Source organism: Brachycentrus maculatus, unplaced genomic scaffold (assembly GCF_059751285.1).
Source record: "Brachycentrus maculatus isolate JH-2025_06_01 unplaced genomic scaffold, ASM5975128v1 h1tg000031l, whole genome shotgun sequence".
Taxonomy (NCBI): Eukaryota; Metazoa; Arthropoda; class Insecta; order Trichoptera; family Brachycentridae; genus Brachycentrus; species Brachycentrus maculatus.
The window spans coordinates 2090121-2105642 of NW_028280785.1; the positions used below are offsets into that span (position 1 = coordinate 2090121).

At 34.6% G+C, this 15522-nt stretch overlaps 2 protein-coding genes across 2 annotated transcripts in view; both read left to right on the forward strand.

Annotated features, from left to right (window-relative positions):
• The window catches only part of gogo (thrombospondin-1 like protein golden goal), a 288203-nt gene extending 274587 nt beyond the window's left edge, over positions 1 to 13616 (forward strand). The window contains exons 8-15 of the mRNA XM_088272556.1: positions 1463 to 1593; positions 5626 to 5808; positions 7319 to 7583; positions 7965 to 8189; positions 9396 to 9600; positions 10444 to 10651; positions 11625 to 11786; positions 12201 to 13616. Of these exons, the coding sequence (XP_088128682.1) occupies positions 1463 to 1593; positions 5626 to 5808; positions 7319 to 7583; positions 7965 to 8189; positions 9396 to 9600; positions 10444 to 10651; positions 11625 to 11786; positions 12201 to 12968 (2147 nt within the window). The 3' untranslated portion in view covers positions 12969 to 13616. The remainder of the gene's footprint in view (positions 1 to 1462; positions 1594 to 5625; positions 5809 to 7318; positions 7584 to 7964; positions 8190 to 9395; positions 9601 to 10443; positions 10652 to 11624; positions 11787 to 12200) is intronic.
• LOC148312876 (cilia- and flagella-associated protein 157) lies at positions 1761 to 3652 on the forward strand. Its single transcript, XM_088272567.1, has one exon. It carries the CDS (start codon positions 1843 to 1845, stop codon positions 3568 to 3570), a length of 1728 nt encoding a protein of 575 aa, XP_088128693.1. The 5' UTR covers positions 1761 to 1842; the 3' UTR covers positions 3571 to 3652.
• Positions 13617 to 15522: the final 1906 nt, after the last annotated feature.

The following is a 15522-nucleotide window of genomic DNA, read 5'->3' on the forward strand; positions in this document are numbered from 1 at the left end:
AATCTCCCTCGAATAAACATTTCACTTCAAAAAGTTGGGATATATATGCTAAAACAAAAAAAAAACTTGTAAATTTATTTCATTATTTCAACGCACGTAGGCGACGATAAAGTCTAGACAATATTTTTAAAAGCCCCCAAAATTATTCGGAATTTTACCATAAATATCAGATTTTCGTTCAAGAGGAGGGGAGTCCTTTGTCCGTCATATTTTCTTAGGGATTGTTTAAACTTTTGTTTCCGTCCCGGGAACTTTTCCGGTTAATTTCCATTCATTTATGTAAATCTCTTTATATATTTTTCCTCGTCGTCTCATTTGGTCGGGAGCGAGGTTTTAAGCTTTACCTTATTTCGGTAAGAATCGTTGTCTGTTCGGCGCGGAAAATTACCCGCTCGACTAAATCGCGGGAAATTGAAAAATTACAACGCATAATTCGCCAACACGTGGGGAGGGGAGAATTTCGAGGACCGCTTTGCTTTATTAGCGTGCGAAATGGCGGGATAAATTTTTAGGGCGATATAATTTTTATGTTGTGCATAGCTGTACTCGGCTAAGCGTTGCAGTGGCTCAGTCTGGTTAAATAAAAAGAAAGCAAAGGATATATTTGATTGATTTTTCAATACTTAATGAATATTTTTCAATAATAAAGAAGTAATGAAAGTTCTTAATGCTCTATCCATTATTGATTAATGTTTTACTTAGTAAATACCACTATTTAACACCGTATATGAAGCTAATTCAAAATTTTAGAGTTGGGTCCTTGGGACGTTGAAGGTAAAACATGTAAAACATGTACTATATAAAACATTAACTAAAAATAGATAGATTTTACCGCAAAGTGACTGCCGTATCATTTCATGAAATTATTTAGAATCTCTCTACAACAATGCTGTCGAATACATTAACAATGCTATGAAGTTACAGCATCCGTAAAGAATGAACATTGCACAAGCTACACCTTATACGGTATGTGCGATATTTTTTACGTGAGGTACTGTTACGTTCAACAGATGGCGCTGTCAATGAGGTAAAAGAACTGCATGAATAAAATCGTGTTTTTCCCTCGCGCGTACTTAAATGCAATGTTATGTCAACATTTCAAAGCAATCAGCGTATAACGTTAGGAGATTTAAGATTTCGAAAAAAGATACGTTTACATTTTTTCTTATACATATATTTACAGTATCTGTAGCTTTGTTGGCATATACTGAATTTCCTCTACAGAGTTATTTATATCAATATTATATTCAATATCTCAACATTACGAAAAAAATGTATTGATATGGTATTACGGGTGGTTAGCTATTTGCAGGGCTTACGAGCTTTTATTGGGTAGTTTTCCAATGAAATCTCGTATTATTGGTGGTTTTTTTCATCATGAAAATTACTTATTCTATATATGAACACAAAAAATCGCTATGGTTAGTGAATTACTGGTTTAATATTTTTTCAATTATTTCAGAGGGCATAGTCGCTGGCGGATGGGGCCCTTGGAGCCCCTGGTCCCCCTGCTCGGGGCGCTGCGGGGGCACCCGGGCCCGCTACAGGTACTGCGACTCCCCGCCGCCCCCCTATGGAGCTCCATACTGCCAGGTAAGTCGCGTATTGTCCACCAAGTACCTAACCCGCTCACCTGTGGGAAAGGTCTAGTTGCCAGGTTGAATAACCTCCCTACCTTGATAAAAAAATATGCACGAATGTGCATTGCTGCGTTTGTTGACACGCGCATCGTCATGGAGACAGACCGAAGACAGGTCGATATGTTGCCCTGGTGATCAACTAATAGCAAACGTCGAAAAATAATAAACATCGTCCATCTATAGCGGCTTTTTTTTCATCAAAATGCCTCCAAAAAAAGGCAAAAAGGGTAAAAAGGACGTCGGAGAACCCAAGGAAGAATTACTCGAAGTAGATAAGGCCTTCTTCGAACTCGAAATCGCGGATTTGAATAGAAAACTTGACAGATTACGAAACTCCAATATCGAGCTGGAAGCCAGAAATGAAGAATTGGAGGCGGAGTACAAGAAACTCGACGAAGATAGAGCCGATGTTATCACTTATCTTAAAAAAACTCTTCAAACAAAAGTTGACGAAGTTGCCGAACTTCAAGAGAGAGTACAAGGCATAGAGGAAAAAAGAAGAGAGGAAAATAAAGCGTTCGAAGCCCAAATGAAGGATATGAAGAAAGAATTTAATGTTATGAGGGAACAGCTGACTTCTGAAGTTAAAATGCTTTCTGGCAAGTTGAACTCTTTGGAGGAATTTAGAGCGCAGAGAGATACACTCATGGCTAAATTTGAAGATCAGGAGAAAGCTTACGAACAACAAGAAATACATTACAAGAAAATTTTACACGAAACAGAAAAGAAGTTTATTGTAAGTAAAGATAATTTGAAGAAAGAACTGGAATCCAGATTATTGAAATTGGCGCAAGATTTCCAGGATGCTACGGAAATAAGAATCGCGTCATCTACACACAGAGTGATAAGAGAAAATATCGCCGTAAATAACGAACTAAAGGAAGTTCTATCTTTACAAGCCAATTTGTCGGATCAAAATACTATGCTGAAGGAAAAAGAGAGATCAGCAAGATTAGCCCTACAATTAGCTGAAGAACAAAGGGATACAGCGATGGAAAAGAGTATAGTACAAACTAACTTGATTGAAAGACTAAGCAAAGAACATACTGCAATGAAAGACAAAATAACTCTCATCAAAAGACAAGAATTTGATTTTGAAACTCAAAAGAGACAAATTGAAAAACTAACCAAAGAAATTGAAAAAATGGAGTTGAAAGTTCGCATATTAGAACAAAATCTTCATGTCAATCTTAGCGAAAAGAGTGAATTGAAATTGGCCGCTCAAGAAGCAAAAGCCGAGTCAGACAGACTGAAGGAAGTCGTAGTTAGTGCTAGTCTGGCTGTAAAGGGAGCTATCAAGATATGTGATTGTCCTCTTGATGACAGTCCTGCAGAAAGGGATGCAGCAAGACGAAATCTACTCAAACGCCTGTTAGACTTATTATCGGTACCGGAATATGAACGAACGCAGTCTCTTTCCACCATACCTTCAGCAACAGCTGTGTATCGTCGTGGTGATTTAGGATTCGTTCCGAAAGAAGATACAGCCTCCAAATCTTCAATTTGTTCCAGTTATCATTCCTCAGTAGTTAAAGTTGATTCGGAACACCGTATCACAAAGCAAACGATATACAAAGGTGAAAGCCTAAAGACGATTTATAGTAAGATGATCATACCTGCAATCGAGTCCCAAGAAGTTATACAAGGTCATTTGGGAGAAGGAGACGTTGAAGAAGTGGGAGAGGAAGAATATGTTTTGGAAGAAGTTGTTGAAATGGAAGATACAATACCTTCTCCGATGAAAACTGAAGAAGGTTCCCAAGTTGGATCTCAGGGAGGTTCAGATGCAGATAAAACTTCTGTAATACTATCAGAACCCAGTCATAGCAGTTTTCATGATTCGTTACCAGGCGATGAGAGTTCTAGGAAATCTCTTCAATTAGATGAAGCATCACCCGACGCAGCAGAATCACAAGTTGCTCAGGAATAAGAACGTACTATTAAAAGACATTAAATTTGAATAACATATTTATATTTCTTTATTTTTATACACATTAAAATTAATGTACCTTGTTGTGAGTTTTATTTTTATATTTATTTCTTTTTAAATCAATATTTTAAATCTGATAAACATATTTTGTAATTTTTTCTGCCGCAATACTGTGACGGTGTTCAATTACTGGTGCGGTTACCTTTTGAAAAAGTGCTTTCTAACTAGCTAACTAATTAAGGATCACATCGCTTTTCCGCAGGGGTAGGCAGAGAGAATAGAATGCCTCACCAATCTGTCTTTGAAAATATTTATCATTTATCTCCTGATAAATACTCGCAAATCATTTCGACTCCTGAACTGACTACTTTTCTTTACTTTTATACAATAACTTTCCGCAACTGACTCATACAGATTAGCTACTACTACTACTACCACTACCATCACGCCATTTCCCCGCAGGGGTAGGCAGAGAGGATGGAACGCCACACTCTTCTGTCCTGACATACACTCCTCGCCTCCTACACATCCATACATCTAGTCATACCTGCCTTCCGATTACGCAGACTTTTGGCACTGCCAGATTTAAGGTTCTGATTGATCTGATCGTGCCAAGCCTTTTTCGGTCGTCCTCGTTCTGTTTTCCCTCTCACATTCGCCACATATATTTTCTTAGTTATTCTCTCGTTATCCATTCGCTTCACATGTCCATACCACCGCAAAGAACTCTTCCTAATCTTTTCAATTATTCCTCGTTCAGCCTTACATTCCTTTCAAAACCACAATATAACGGACCTCTATTTAACAAACTTCAGATAAAATGGACAAAAAATCTGGTCAAATGTAATTTCAAAAAATAATTTAAGAGCATGGATTATAAAATAAAATAAACTTGAAAAAAAATTGATTTCTTTTTCAAAGCAGAATTATTGAAAGCAAGCGTGTCAATATCAAACAGCAACATCACTTCACGACGAGCGTCTAAAGACAATAAATAGAATTTTGTTTGTGAAACTGAAATTTGACAAATTTTTGATTTATGACGTTCTTAAAAGGAGTGAGCGATATGTATTTTTTATTATTTGTGTACTAATTCTCATGTTTTATTAATGGTTTATTTTTAAGTTAATTAAAATTAATATTACAAAAAAGCGACCAGAATTTGTTTTTATTATATACCATTTACTTAGCGCTTCATGAACGCTTCTGTTTACTTTATGTTCAAGCACTATCTACCATCTGATTGCAAATAGCTATATAAGGTATTAAATGTTTGAACCAATACCACTAGTCTGATTTTGGTTGGTTGGAAAATATTGCCTCTTAGCAATAAACCCACCAAGGTACATTTTTTTATCTGCACATGAAGTTAAAATAAATAAATAAATATAAAGGGAATGATTTTTTAAGGGACAACATATGAATTTATATCTCCTATTTCCTTTTAAGTTGTTGGTAATAAAATATCTACACATTTTATATATCGTGGGTATACTGGCAAAAAACGTAAACTCTGAAATCCCTGTTTGAATAATCTGTATTCTTTAAAGCTTGTAACCTGCATAGAATACCCGCTATTAAACTTTCTTAAAGTTGAATTTTATTTTAAAACTACATATGACATTTCAAACTACTTAGTGTATTTTGCCAGTTTAAAGAACATTGAAAACATTATAATATGCATCATAAAGTCAAAATTTCATATTTTCGAGTTAAAGTTTTTTGCCAGTATCCCCACGATATATGAGTAACTATATTATTTATTGATTCAGCATAAACTTTGTGGAATGACATGATTATTTTATTAAAATTAAACACTTGAATATACCACTTTAATGAGTTTTATTTTTATTTATCATTCATCTTCTGGCACAAATTAAAACTGAATTTGTAATTTTGTTTTAATTTGTACCAGAAGATGAAAACATCTGTCGTTTTTTAAACTAGTCGTAAATAAAAATAAAACTCATTAAAGTGGTATATTCAAGTGTTTAATTTTAATAAAATATGAGTAACTAGTTTTAGTGATATAAATCTTTATTATCCGTATTCCAGGGTCCTGCAGTGGAGTCAGAGCCTTGTATTCTGGAAGGTCAGCCCTGCCCGTGGGCCCCCGGATCGCAAGGTCCTCCGGGGGACCCCTGTCGCTGTGGATGTGCCTTGCGTCTAGGTGCATCACCACGTCATCTGTCTGCATCAGCACAAGAGTGCCAGGGAAGAACGTTCTGGCTATTACAGGTAAAAACTGACTTGTGATTAATTGTTTATTTATTGTTGGCTCACTGAAAATATTTGTGTTCAAAATTGTGATCCTTAGCAGATGCGATTTGTCCATAGAAAGATTTAAAGTTCAACTGATCCAGTCTTAGTGAACGGATCACTCAAGTGATACAGATCTTTGCTCAAAAGAAATAAGCTTAATAAATGCTTCTCAAATCTTATCGGTATGCGGAAGGATCTAAGACCATCGCATATATACAGGTTTTAAGAATTGATGCCATATGGATGCTCAATAATGGGCAGAATGGTAAACATTACACAAGTGTATAAAGTGATCGCTTAAGCCAACCAAATGCCAGGTCGTAAGCCCTGGGATGCTCAGACTTTTTCTCTTTTCATAAAAAAAAAGAGAAAAATCATTCATGTTTCATATCAAGTTGAGACACCATTAATAAATGATACAGATCTAGTAGTGTTTTTTTTAGTGACTGGAAATTACCCACCTTTATTTAGTTCAGTATGGATGCTTACTATGTAGATAGATAGATGGTTTAGAATGCAAGAAACCCTAATGAGACTATAATCTAGTTCTCTCTTTGGAGTTTATAGTTTCGCACTTCAAGACCTGCGTAATAGAGTAAAGGTGGAGACTGACCGGAGAATTTCGTTGTAACGTAACGTCGTAACATCGCTCGCCGCGAGCATCAGCGAGCATCCAAAACTATGGATGGAGCGCTCGGCTCGCTGTACTGACTATACGAATGCTCGCATCGTAACATGTTACGTTACGACGAAATAACTCCGGTCAGTCTCAATCATAATAAGTACATTTGGTTAATGTATAGCTAATGGTGTTCATCTAAGTCCAAACTCAGCCGGTGCCTTTTCCGTCCTACACATATTAGCGTATGTGATATGCGCCTTTTTTTTGTCAGTTTGGCAAATATTTACACACTCAGGCCTAGTATAACACAGTTATATGGTTCCACAAAAACCCATTTTATACAAGGTTTGAAATTCATACAAAATTAGGGTTTGCGTTCTGAAAAAAAATCTATGATAGTTTTTTTGAATATGTACTATATTTTTTAATAACAAACATATTATTTAAATCATTTATTTTTCTGAAACCGTGTTATAAAAAGCGTGTACAATACGTGTTTACAAAAAATATGCCACAATTTATACATGCGTGTTATATAACACCGTGTTATACGAGGCCCAAGTGTATTTATATTTAATGATATTTATCAATTAATACAATATATTGCATAAACACAAATTAACCAGCTGCCTGACATATATAAAATAGAACCCAGACTGGGATCCAAAATAAATTAATTGAAAAAATACTTTAATTCAAGACATTCGGTAAGTAACTGGGACAATGTTGGTGATAGCAAGGATTTCCATTTTTAAGAAGCGCAGGAGGGATGAGTGGCCATTTCGATTACAAAGGTGTTTGGATTAGCGGATTTTCGGATTATAGAGGTCCTGATGTAAATAAAAAATAAAATAAATGTTTCAGGCTGGGACTGGTCACGTCATTCGCCTCTCCATGGATCGTTACCGCTTGCCTTGCGGGGCACAGTGGCTGAAGGCTCGAGACGGGGGGTCTCCTGGCGCCCCCCTGTTGGGACAGTGGCCCGGAGAGGGGGGCACTGAGGGCGGTCCCGAAGAAGGGGCAGTCACCTCGACGGGGGACAGTCTACTTCTGGAGTTCTTCTCCGATGAACTGCTGGCTGCAGGCCCTGCGTGCCCCGGAGGATTTGTGGCCACCGTGGCACAGATAGGTGAAAAAAGCAATGTTATTTGTACAAATTCTTTTAAAAAAACCATTAATATTTACATTATTATAAATATGTTATAATCTTATATTACTTCCAATACAAATTCTGTTTTGTTGTGGTCCCGTGGTTAGTGTCGTAGACTCTTGATTCAGAGTTTCTGGGTTCAAACCCAGTCTGCCACAATATCATAACTTTTTCTTATAATGAGCCGCTTAGGCTCACAGAAATAGTATGAAATATTTCTCTTTTTAATAAAAAAAAGTGATCCTTATTTTTTTTTGCTTGTGTGTCTAATCACCTACTTAAACTCCACACAAAGGATTTCTTATACTTATTTTTTTTTTAAATGTATGAGAGGGTAATGATGATATATTGTCATTTTAGAGCCAACAGCGTCCAATGCGTCTGCAAGTATAGCTGTATCCATGGGGGAGAGTCACGGGTCATCTCGAGTCCCAGTATTTGGCGGAGCCCTAGTTTTTGGGGCCCTGGGAGCCGCGTGCCTATTGCTGGCTGCCCCGGCCTTATGTTGGATCATCCTGCGTGCTCTCCACGCCACCTCCAAATACCAACGCGCTAATGATTGCGATTCTCTAGCAGACTCTGATAGTAAGAAAACAGATATTATTATGAATATTTTTTTGTAAATTAAAACCATTGTTAATTTTATGGTATAGTAATAACAACACTCTCCTTATCGTTCATCGTTTACTTAAAGTAGTATTACACAAAGTTTTTTGTATTACTCTTACTTAGATTTGATTCCTGATAAATATGAATTGCTTACCATGCTACCTTCGGGTTATTATCGAAAAAAGTAAGCATAGAATCCTCTGGTTTTTTTCATGAGATTTCTCTAAAACAATACAATGTACCGGAAGCTATTTTTACAATATACCGGATGCTATTTTTAAACAAAAGACCCATTTATGATCCTTATTTTATCCTTTAGTTCTCAACATAAGATGTTGCCGGATATTTTTTTTTATAAAAGTCTATTGAATATGTTAACAAATATATTTTGTACGGAATATCAATGTTAATGTTATCAATCAACATTATATCGACATATGGTATTCTGCTAATAAGTTAGCCAGCAACATTGACCTCAAAATACTAAAGTCGCTGTGTGACTTGTTCATATGTCTAGGGCGAGTAGGAACAACTTGACATATCACATTTCTATGGTTGTGGGTATACTTTTTTGTACCTGAATGTACGGGATATGGCTTATTACATTCGGGTGATAATATAGCAAATGTATCGCATAGATTCGTATGGATAGGACGGTTAAAATTAACCAATGTTAACCTTTCCAGTAGTAAAATAATTGATGTCCGACTTTCTCTGGGAAATGGGTTCATTTTACATTTTACAGGAAATCTATGTATTATGTTAAAAAAAAAAAAAAATTCACAACAAATCTCCGGGTTTTATTTTATGACAAAATTGCGTACAAATATCCACAGATGTCATTTATTTATTTTATTTTTATTTATTTAATTTAGTTACACTTTTAAGTACAACATAATACATTTTCTAAACATTTAAACATATGGCAAACTTTTAGTCTTAGATTCACTGTGCCTCTCCAAAAAAGAGACCGAGCTCTTGTGCTTAGAGAGAGACTTACACTCATGATTTAATGTTTTACATAATTAATGGTATAATGTCTTTTTTTTCTACACAATTTGCATCATAACAACTGACAGACGGATTACGACGATCATTAATGTCGATACTCCTTGGAGGAAAATACGCGCCGATGTTCATACTACCGCAAAAGTCTAACACCGTTTTTTGGATTTTTTCTAGTCGCCCCAGGATCGACGGCAGTCATTGGAGGATTGGGTGGTTCCCGTGGAACGCTGCTATCGGAAGTACTGTCGCTGAGGAGGTTGAGGTCTGGTCCTCCGGCACATCGCCTGCTGAGGGAGTCCAGGGACCTGACCGAGGAGGGGGTGGGGGGGCTGGACGGTGGGATTGGAAATACAGAAGGGAACAATACCCAGGCCGGAGGGTTTGTACACTTTTGAAGACTATAACTTTTATCCGCACCCAATAATACATAAGGGACGGCATCATATCATCACAGTGTTCTTCCAATGGTGTATAGGGCACTGCATCATATTGACGTAATTTCATATTTGATTTTTTTTTAATTTAAAAGAGAAATATTGGTGTTTTTATTATTTACAAAAATACATCAATTTTATACTATTACGTGAGCTCATTATTAGAAATAGGTATCAAATTGTGGTAGAATGGGTTCGAACCGAGAAACTCTGACTTAAGAGTCCGTGACACTAACCACGGGACCACAACCCGATCTTGATTGTTACTTATATGAAGGCAAGGTGATTATTCTTGCGCTTGACCAGTCTAGGGTAATAATAAATAATTATTAGAGTGTAAAATCACCTATATTTATTTTCACACCCCCCCCCCCTGGGTATTGAACCCGGGACCTTCAGCACGGTAGCTAAACATGCTAACTATCACACCACGGAAGCGGACTATTATTACCTTGATTATTTTTATTACCAGTATTACCTCAATAGTATTTTCAATGAAGGGAAGTCATTAATTTTAATTTACTTTGCTTAAAAATAAAAATAAAAATTGTAAAACGAACTCCCTCTCTGAACACAAGTATATACTTTATTAGAGAGGTAGAAATGTTACATTTGAAATGTATTTTATATTTACCAACTATTTTGTAATAATTAAATATGTACTTTGTAAAAAAAAATTTCAATAAATAAATAAATACTTGATTTCTTTGACATTTTTCAATAAACGATGATTCTAATATCTTCATTTTGATTTTACTAGTTAGCAAAATTGTATAAATTTTTTACAGATGGTCAAGTGGAAGCAGCATCACACTGGCTGCTATTGGAGAGACCCCGCCTACTGTAGGGAACAACCGTCCCGGATCGGGGGGAAGTCTACCCGCTCCCACGACAGCTCCAGACCCCGACGTCACTCCGGACACCAAGTCTTCTCCACTCCGGAGATCACGCACTTGTTCACCGGCTAGGAGTGGCCACGTCAATGTGCAGGCTATGGTGATTAAATTTTCTATTATTTATTGATTTGGCATTAACTTTGTGGAATGACATGATTATTTTTTTAAAATTTAACACTAGAATATACCACTTTAATGAGTTTTACTTATATTTACGACTAGTTTCGAAAACGACAGATGTTTTCATCTTCTGGTACAAATTAAAACTACCAATTTAATTACCAATTGTCGTTTTCGAAACTAGTCATAAATATAAATAAAACTGATTAAAGTGGTAAATTCAAGTGTTTAATTTTAATAAATAAAATTTTCTCACTATAAATACTAATTGATTGTCACTGAGTAAAACAGGTTGTAGTCACTATTACAATAGCATTTTATATTTGTTCCAAGTTACAACCATTGTCTTAATATTATGCCAACATGATAAAGCCCTTTGTGCAAGAAATATCAATTCTGAACAAACAACGCTTTGATTTTGTTTGTTTGTACACAATTCTCTGTAAAGAGCTTCTGTCTCAGAAAGCTTTGTGTCTATGTATCTTGAAAAACAAAGTATAATATCTATAATGATATATATCAATGTCCAATTAGTGTCATTAAAATTTTACTTAATTCAAGTAAAAAACCAACATTATTTTTGTGTTCTATACATATGAATATAACATGTTATCATATAACATATATTTAAAAAATTGTTTACCAAAAAAAACTGGCAGGTAGATTACATTATTAATGAAATATAAATGAATTTATGAGCAGTGAATTTTTGAGTGAATACAAATTGTCAAATTTATTATTTATTGTCGAATATAACTAGATATCATTAAAAAAATGTTTAAAAACTAAAAAATGAAGTGTTTTGAGAATACAGCCACTAATGTGATGAAAACTTGAGTTTTTTTTGTATCATCCACTAAGTAGAAAACTATTACAACTACAAATAAAGATATTGAGTTAAAAAATAAGTTTCATAATTGAATGTCGCGTTACTAGGCTCTTATCTATTTCAGGTATCCGATGTAGACTCCCCTTCAATGTCCGTGGATATGAGTACAAGTGAGAGAGATAGTGATGCTTCGTACGACCCGCGGCGAATGAATGACCTGCGGAGAGCTCCAGTGAGGAGATCTGTCCTATCGGAGAGTAGCGGGAGTGTGGGTACACTGACTAATGTGAGTCCAGCAGGTAGATAATGTTAAGGGATTAAGAAACAGTAATCACTTCTCTGTACGGGCAGTCCTCGCTTAGTGACCAGGTATAAATTCATCGAGCTTAAGGCGGATTTACTTTGATTCAATTACTGGTGCCGAGAACTGGCTTATACTGTTTACACATAGTCATCAGTTGACATTTTTATATCACGGTCCCCACACGCTATTAAGGTGGAGACTGACCGGAGCATTTCGTCATAACATCACTCGCGGCGAGCATCACCGAGCATCCGAAACTATGGATGGAGCGCTCGGCTCGGTGTACTGACTGCCTGAATGCTCGCATCGTAACGTGTTACGTTACGACAAAATGCTCCGGTCAGTCTCCACCTTTAGAATATTAAAATATTTTGCTTATATTTAATTTCGTTTCAGGGTTGCTACTCTCCGGCTCTAAGCACCACAAGTTGTGCCCGAGTGAGAACTACCGGAGGTAAGGAAAGGAAAGAGAGGAGAAATCTAAGACTCAGGGCCCCAGTATCCGACCTCAGCTTAACTGCAGATCTAGAGCTAGATTACTATGACTACAACGTTAAAAATGCCGGTGCTGTCCCTGGTTCATATCTTGGGATGGACCCACAATTTCTGGTCTGGATACCACCGCTTGACGAAGATGATGAACTACACAATCACACGTATGAAGAAATTTTACCACGGCAAAATGTAGACCCAGGAAGCAATACAGAATCACCCGAAGACTACAACGGTCATTTGAATAAAACACATTTAAAACAAGACGATTCAATATCTCAATCCTCTCCTAAGGTTGACAGAAAGACATTATTAGCTAAAACTAATATCGTACATCCCTTGAATTTCAGCGTATCAGATTTAGTACCTGTCAAAGCAGAGCCATCTTTTGAATTATCTAAAATGTTTAATCCAAGACGCGAACCGCTCAAGCAAGTTTCTATACCTTTGAAAGAATTCTCTTTCGATAACAAGTTTCAAGAATCTGTCGCTAGATCGCGCTGCCAGTCGGAGGAAAAGGAGACGGCTTGCGAAAAATCTCCCACTGAGAAATACGTCGACATTGCAGACATTCAATTTGCAGACGAAGATTCTGACAGTTCCGGAGATTTGAAAAATAAGGATGGTTGTGATAAAGTTGGTAAAACTCGTAATAACTTTGTTATCACTTGACAAACTCGCATAATTTGACAGGCGTCAAATATCTGAATATCAAAAGATGGCATTGATTTCGAAAGTTTTTTTACGGAGCGCGTACTCTATGTAAATACATATAAATAATTTTCACATTTTGAGTGAATTCAAAGTTTTGTTCACAAATGCACAATTTGTTGAATTAGGAGATAAATATAAAAAGTTTTTATTTTATTTAATTTTTTTTTTCATTTAATATATTTACATTTATTTATAACACAATACATTTGAATCATTTATACATATGGAGAACTTTTATATTTCGATTTGCTGTGCCTCTCCATAAAAGAGTCTGTGCTCTTGTGCTTGGAAAGGGACTTACACTCGTAATTTAATGTTATATAATAAAAGATATAATAGTTTTTTTATATATTTTTTTTAAGATTTAAATGTATGGAGCTTTAATTTTTTTCTTAAGGAATTTTATATCATCTATTTTTTTTTTCTTTAGGGAGTTTATTGAAATGTTTGATTGCCAAATATTTGAAGTTTTGCTGAAATTGCTTGGTGTTGCATTTTGGAGTAGAAAATTTGTTTGAGAATCTCGATGATAAATTTTTTGTTAAATTTAAATAGTTGTCACCCTTTAGTATTTGAAAAATTGCGTTTTTTTTATAAATGGATTCTATATTTGGGACTATTTTTTAAATAATAATTTTGTTGGAAAAATGTTTTTTTTTCAAGATAACTTTAATTATGGTTTTCTGTACTATTTTCACTGAGTTCAGTATGTTGTTGTATGAGCCTCCCCATGCAATAATGCCATACTGTAGTAGTGTATTAATATCGTAACTCAGATTGAGAAGTCTGTCGACCTCACGACCTGTCATCGGTTGGTTCAAATGATTTCTTTTCCCCAGCTCCATAGACTTATTCGCCAGCGTTGAGATAAAAATACAAAATTAGATGAAAACATTTTTTTCTTACATCCTCTCACTTTTCATGACGCTAGCGTGTTTTCGTTTTTATTAATGTGACAAAAATTAATTATGTGTTATTATTATACTGTGTATGTATGAAACTGTTATATTATTTTATAATCAATCTTTTAAATTAAACATGCGTAGAAAGACTTGTGCAATATTTTGTAAATATGATCTGATTTTTTTTTACATCGCTCACTCATTTCAAGAACGTCATATATAAAAAATCGTCAATTTTCAGTAATGCATGTTTTCGGAATGCCCGTAAAATATACTATATCCCAGCAAAAGCGGCATATTTTTAACTTAATATTTACCCGCTACAGGGCAGAATGTGTTTTTTGCATTTTTAAGAAAAGGTATTGTTTAATTATTTTTTTTAATCTATTAAATATTTTTCAAATGGAGAAAAAACATTCAGGTTTTATCTAAAAAGATCTGTTGCACAGTAAAAAGTGGCTTCATATTTGTTTTTAAAACATTTTATGATATTTTAAAACTTTAAACCCGATCTTCTGATAAATCAGGTTTTTTGATATATGACGTTCTTGAAAAGAGTGAGCGACATGTAAAATTAATCCAATATATCTATGTATTTAAAAAAATATCAATTTGGATGAGTTTTGACCAATTCGGATGAAGTTTTTTCTATATAAAAATAAGTAATCAAAATGTCATTATTTGTCATCAATTTGTTTTAAAAAATATTTATCAAATTTAGACGTAAAATAATCGCTACATTTGTATATTTAATTTTATTCATTGTTTCTGTCTTGTATAGGTAGTGTAATAATGATTATAAGAATAAGATATAAGAAGTAAAATAATTTGTATTATATAATATGTAAGGGTTAGTTTTTGGTAAAAGTAATATAAAACGGATTAAAAATTACATGAATTATGTCTAAGATGAAGATTTGTTTAATTTTTAAAATACGTAAATAAAAGTTTGGTTAGAAAAATTATTTATGAAATCATTTCAATCGATAATTTCATTGTCAAAATGGCTTGTCGAAAAAAGCAATTTATTTAGAGATACTGATATTTGGATTTTCTTAAACGTTGTCTTTTCTTATTATTGCGGTATCTATTTTGCTGTTATAGAGATCGCAAGGTGTGTGATGAAGAATTTGTAAAATTTTTATTTTCTGAAAACGTAATGATACCACGGAGTGATGTTATTCAGTCGCAGCGATTTTCCTCTATTTGAAATTTAGAAAATTAAATACATTTTATCATTATTTGTAATATATTTCAGTTATATTTTTTTTTTTGTATATTGGTATGGAAATAAAGCTACACTACCGCAATAAAACAAAAAGCAGATATACACGACTATTCCCCGAAATTATGTATTTTTTTCATATATTTAATTTTATCATGTAAATTATGTTTACACTCAATATTCCTACGTCTATCTAATAACAGGATATACCATATTACATAAAACACAAATTCGATATATTTCAATAATTTTTAACCCTTACCGGTCCAATGTCGAATCTCATTCGTCATAGATTTTTCCTCATAGGTTCCATACCAAATGTCATTCGACATTTTTTTCATTAAGAATGCAAGCTTATATTTTTTCAGTCATATGTATTACAGTA

What these genes read in the sequence shown, in the direction of transcription:
- LOC148312876 (XM_088272567.1), top strand. Translation starts at nt 1,843, where the DNA reads ATGCCTCCAAAAAAAGGCAAAAAGGGTAAAAAGGACGTCGGAGAACCC.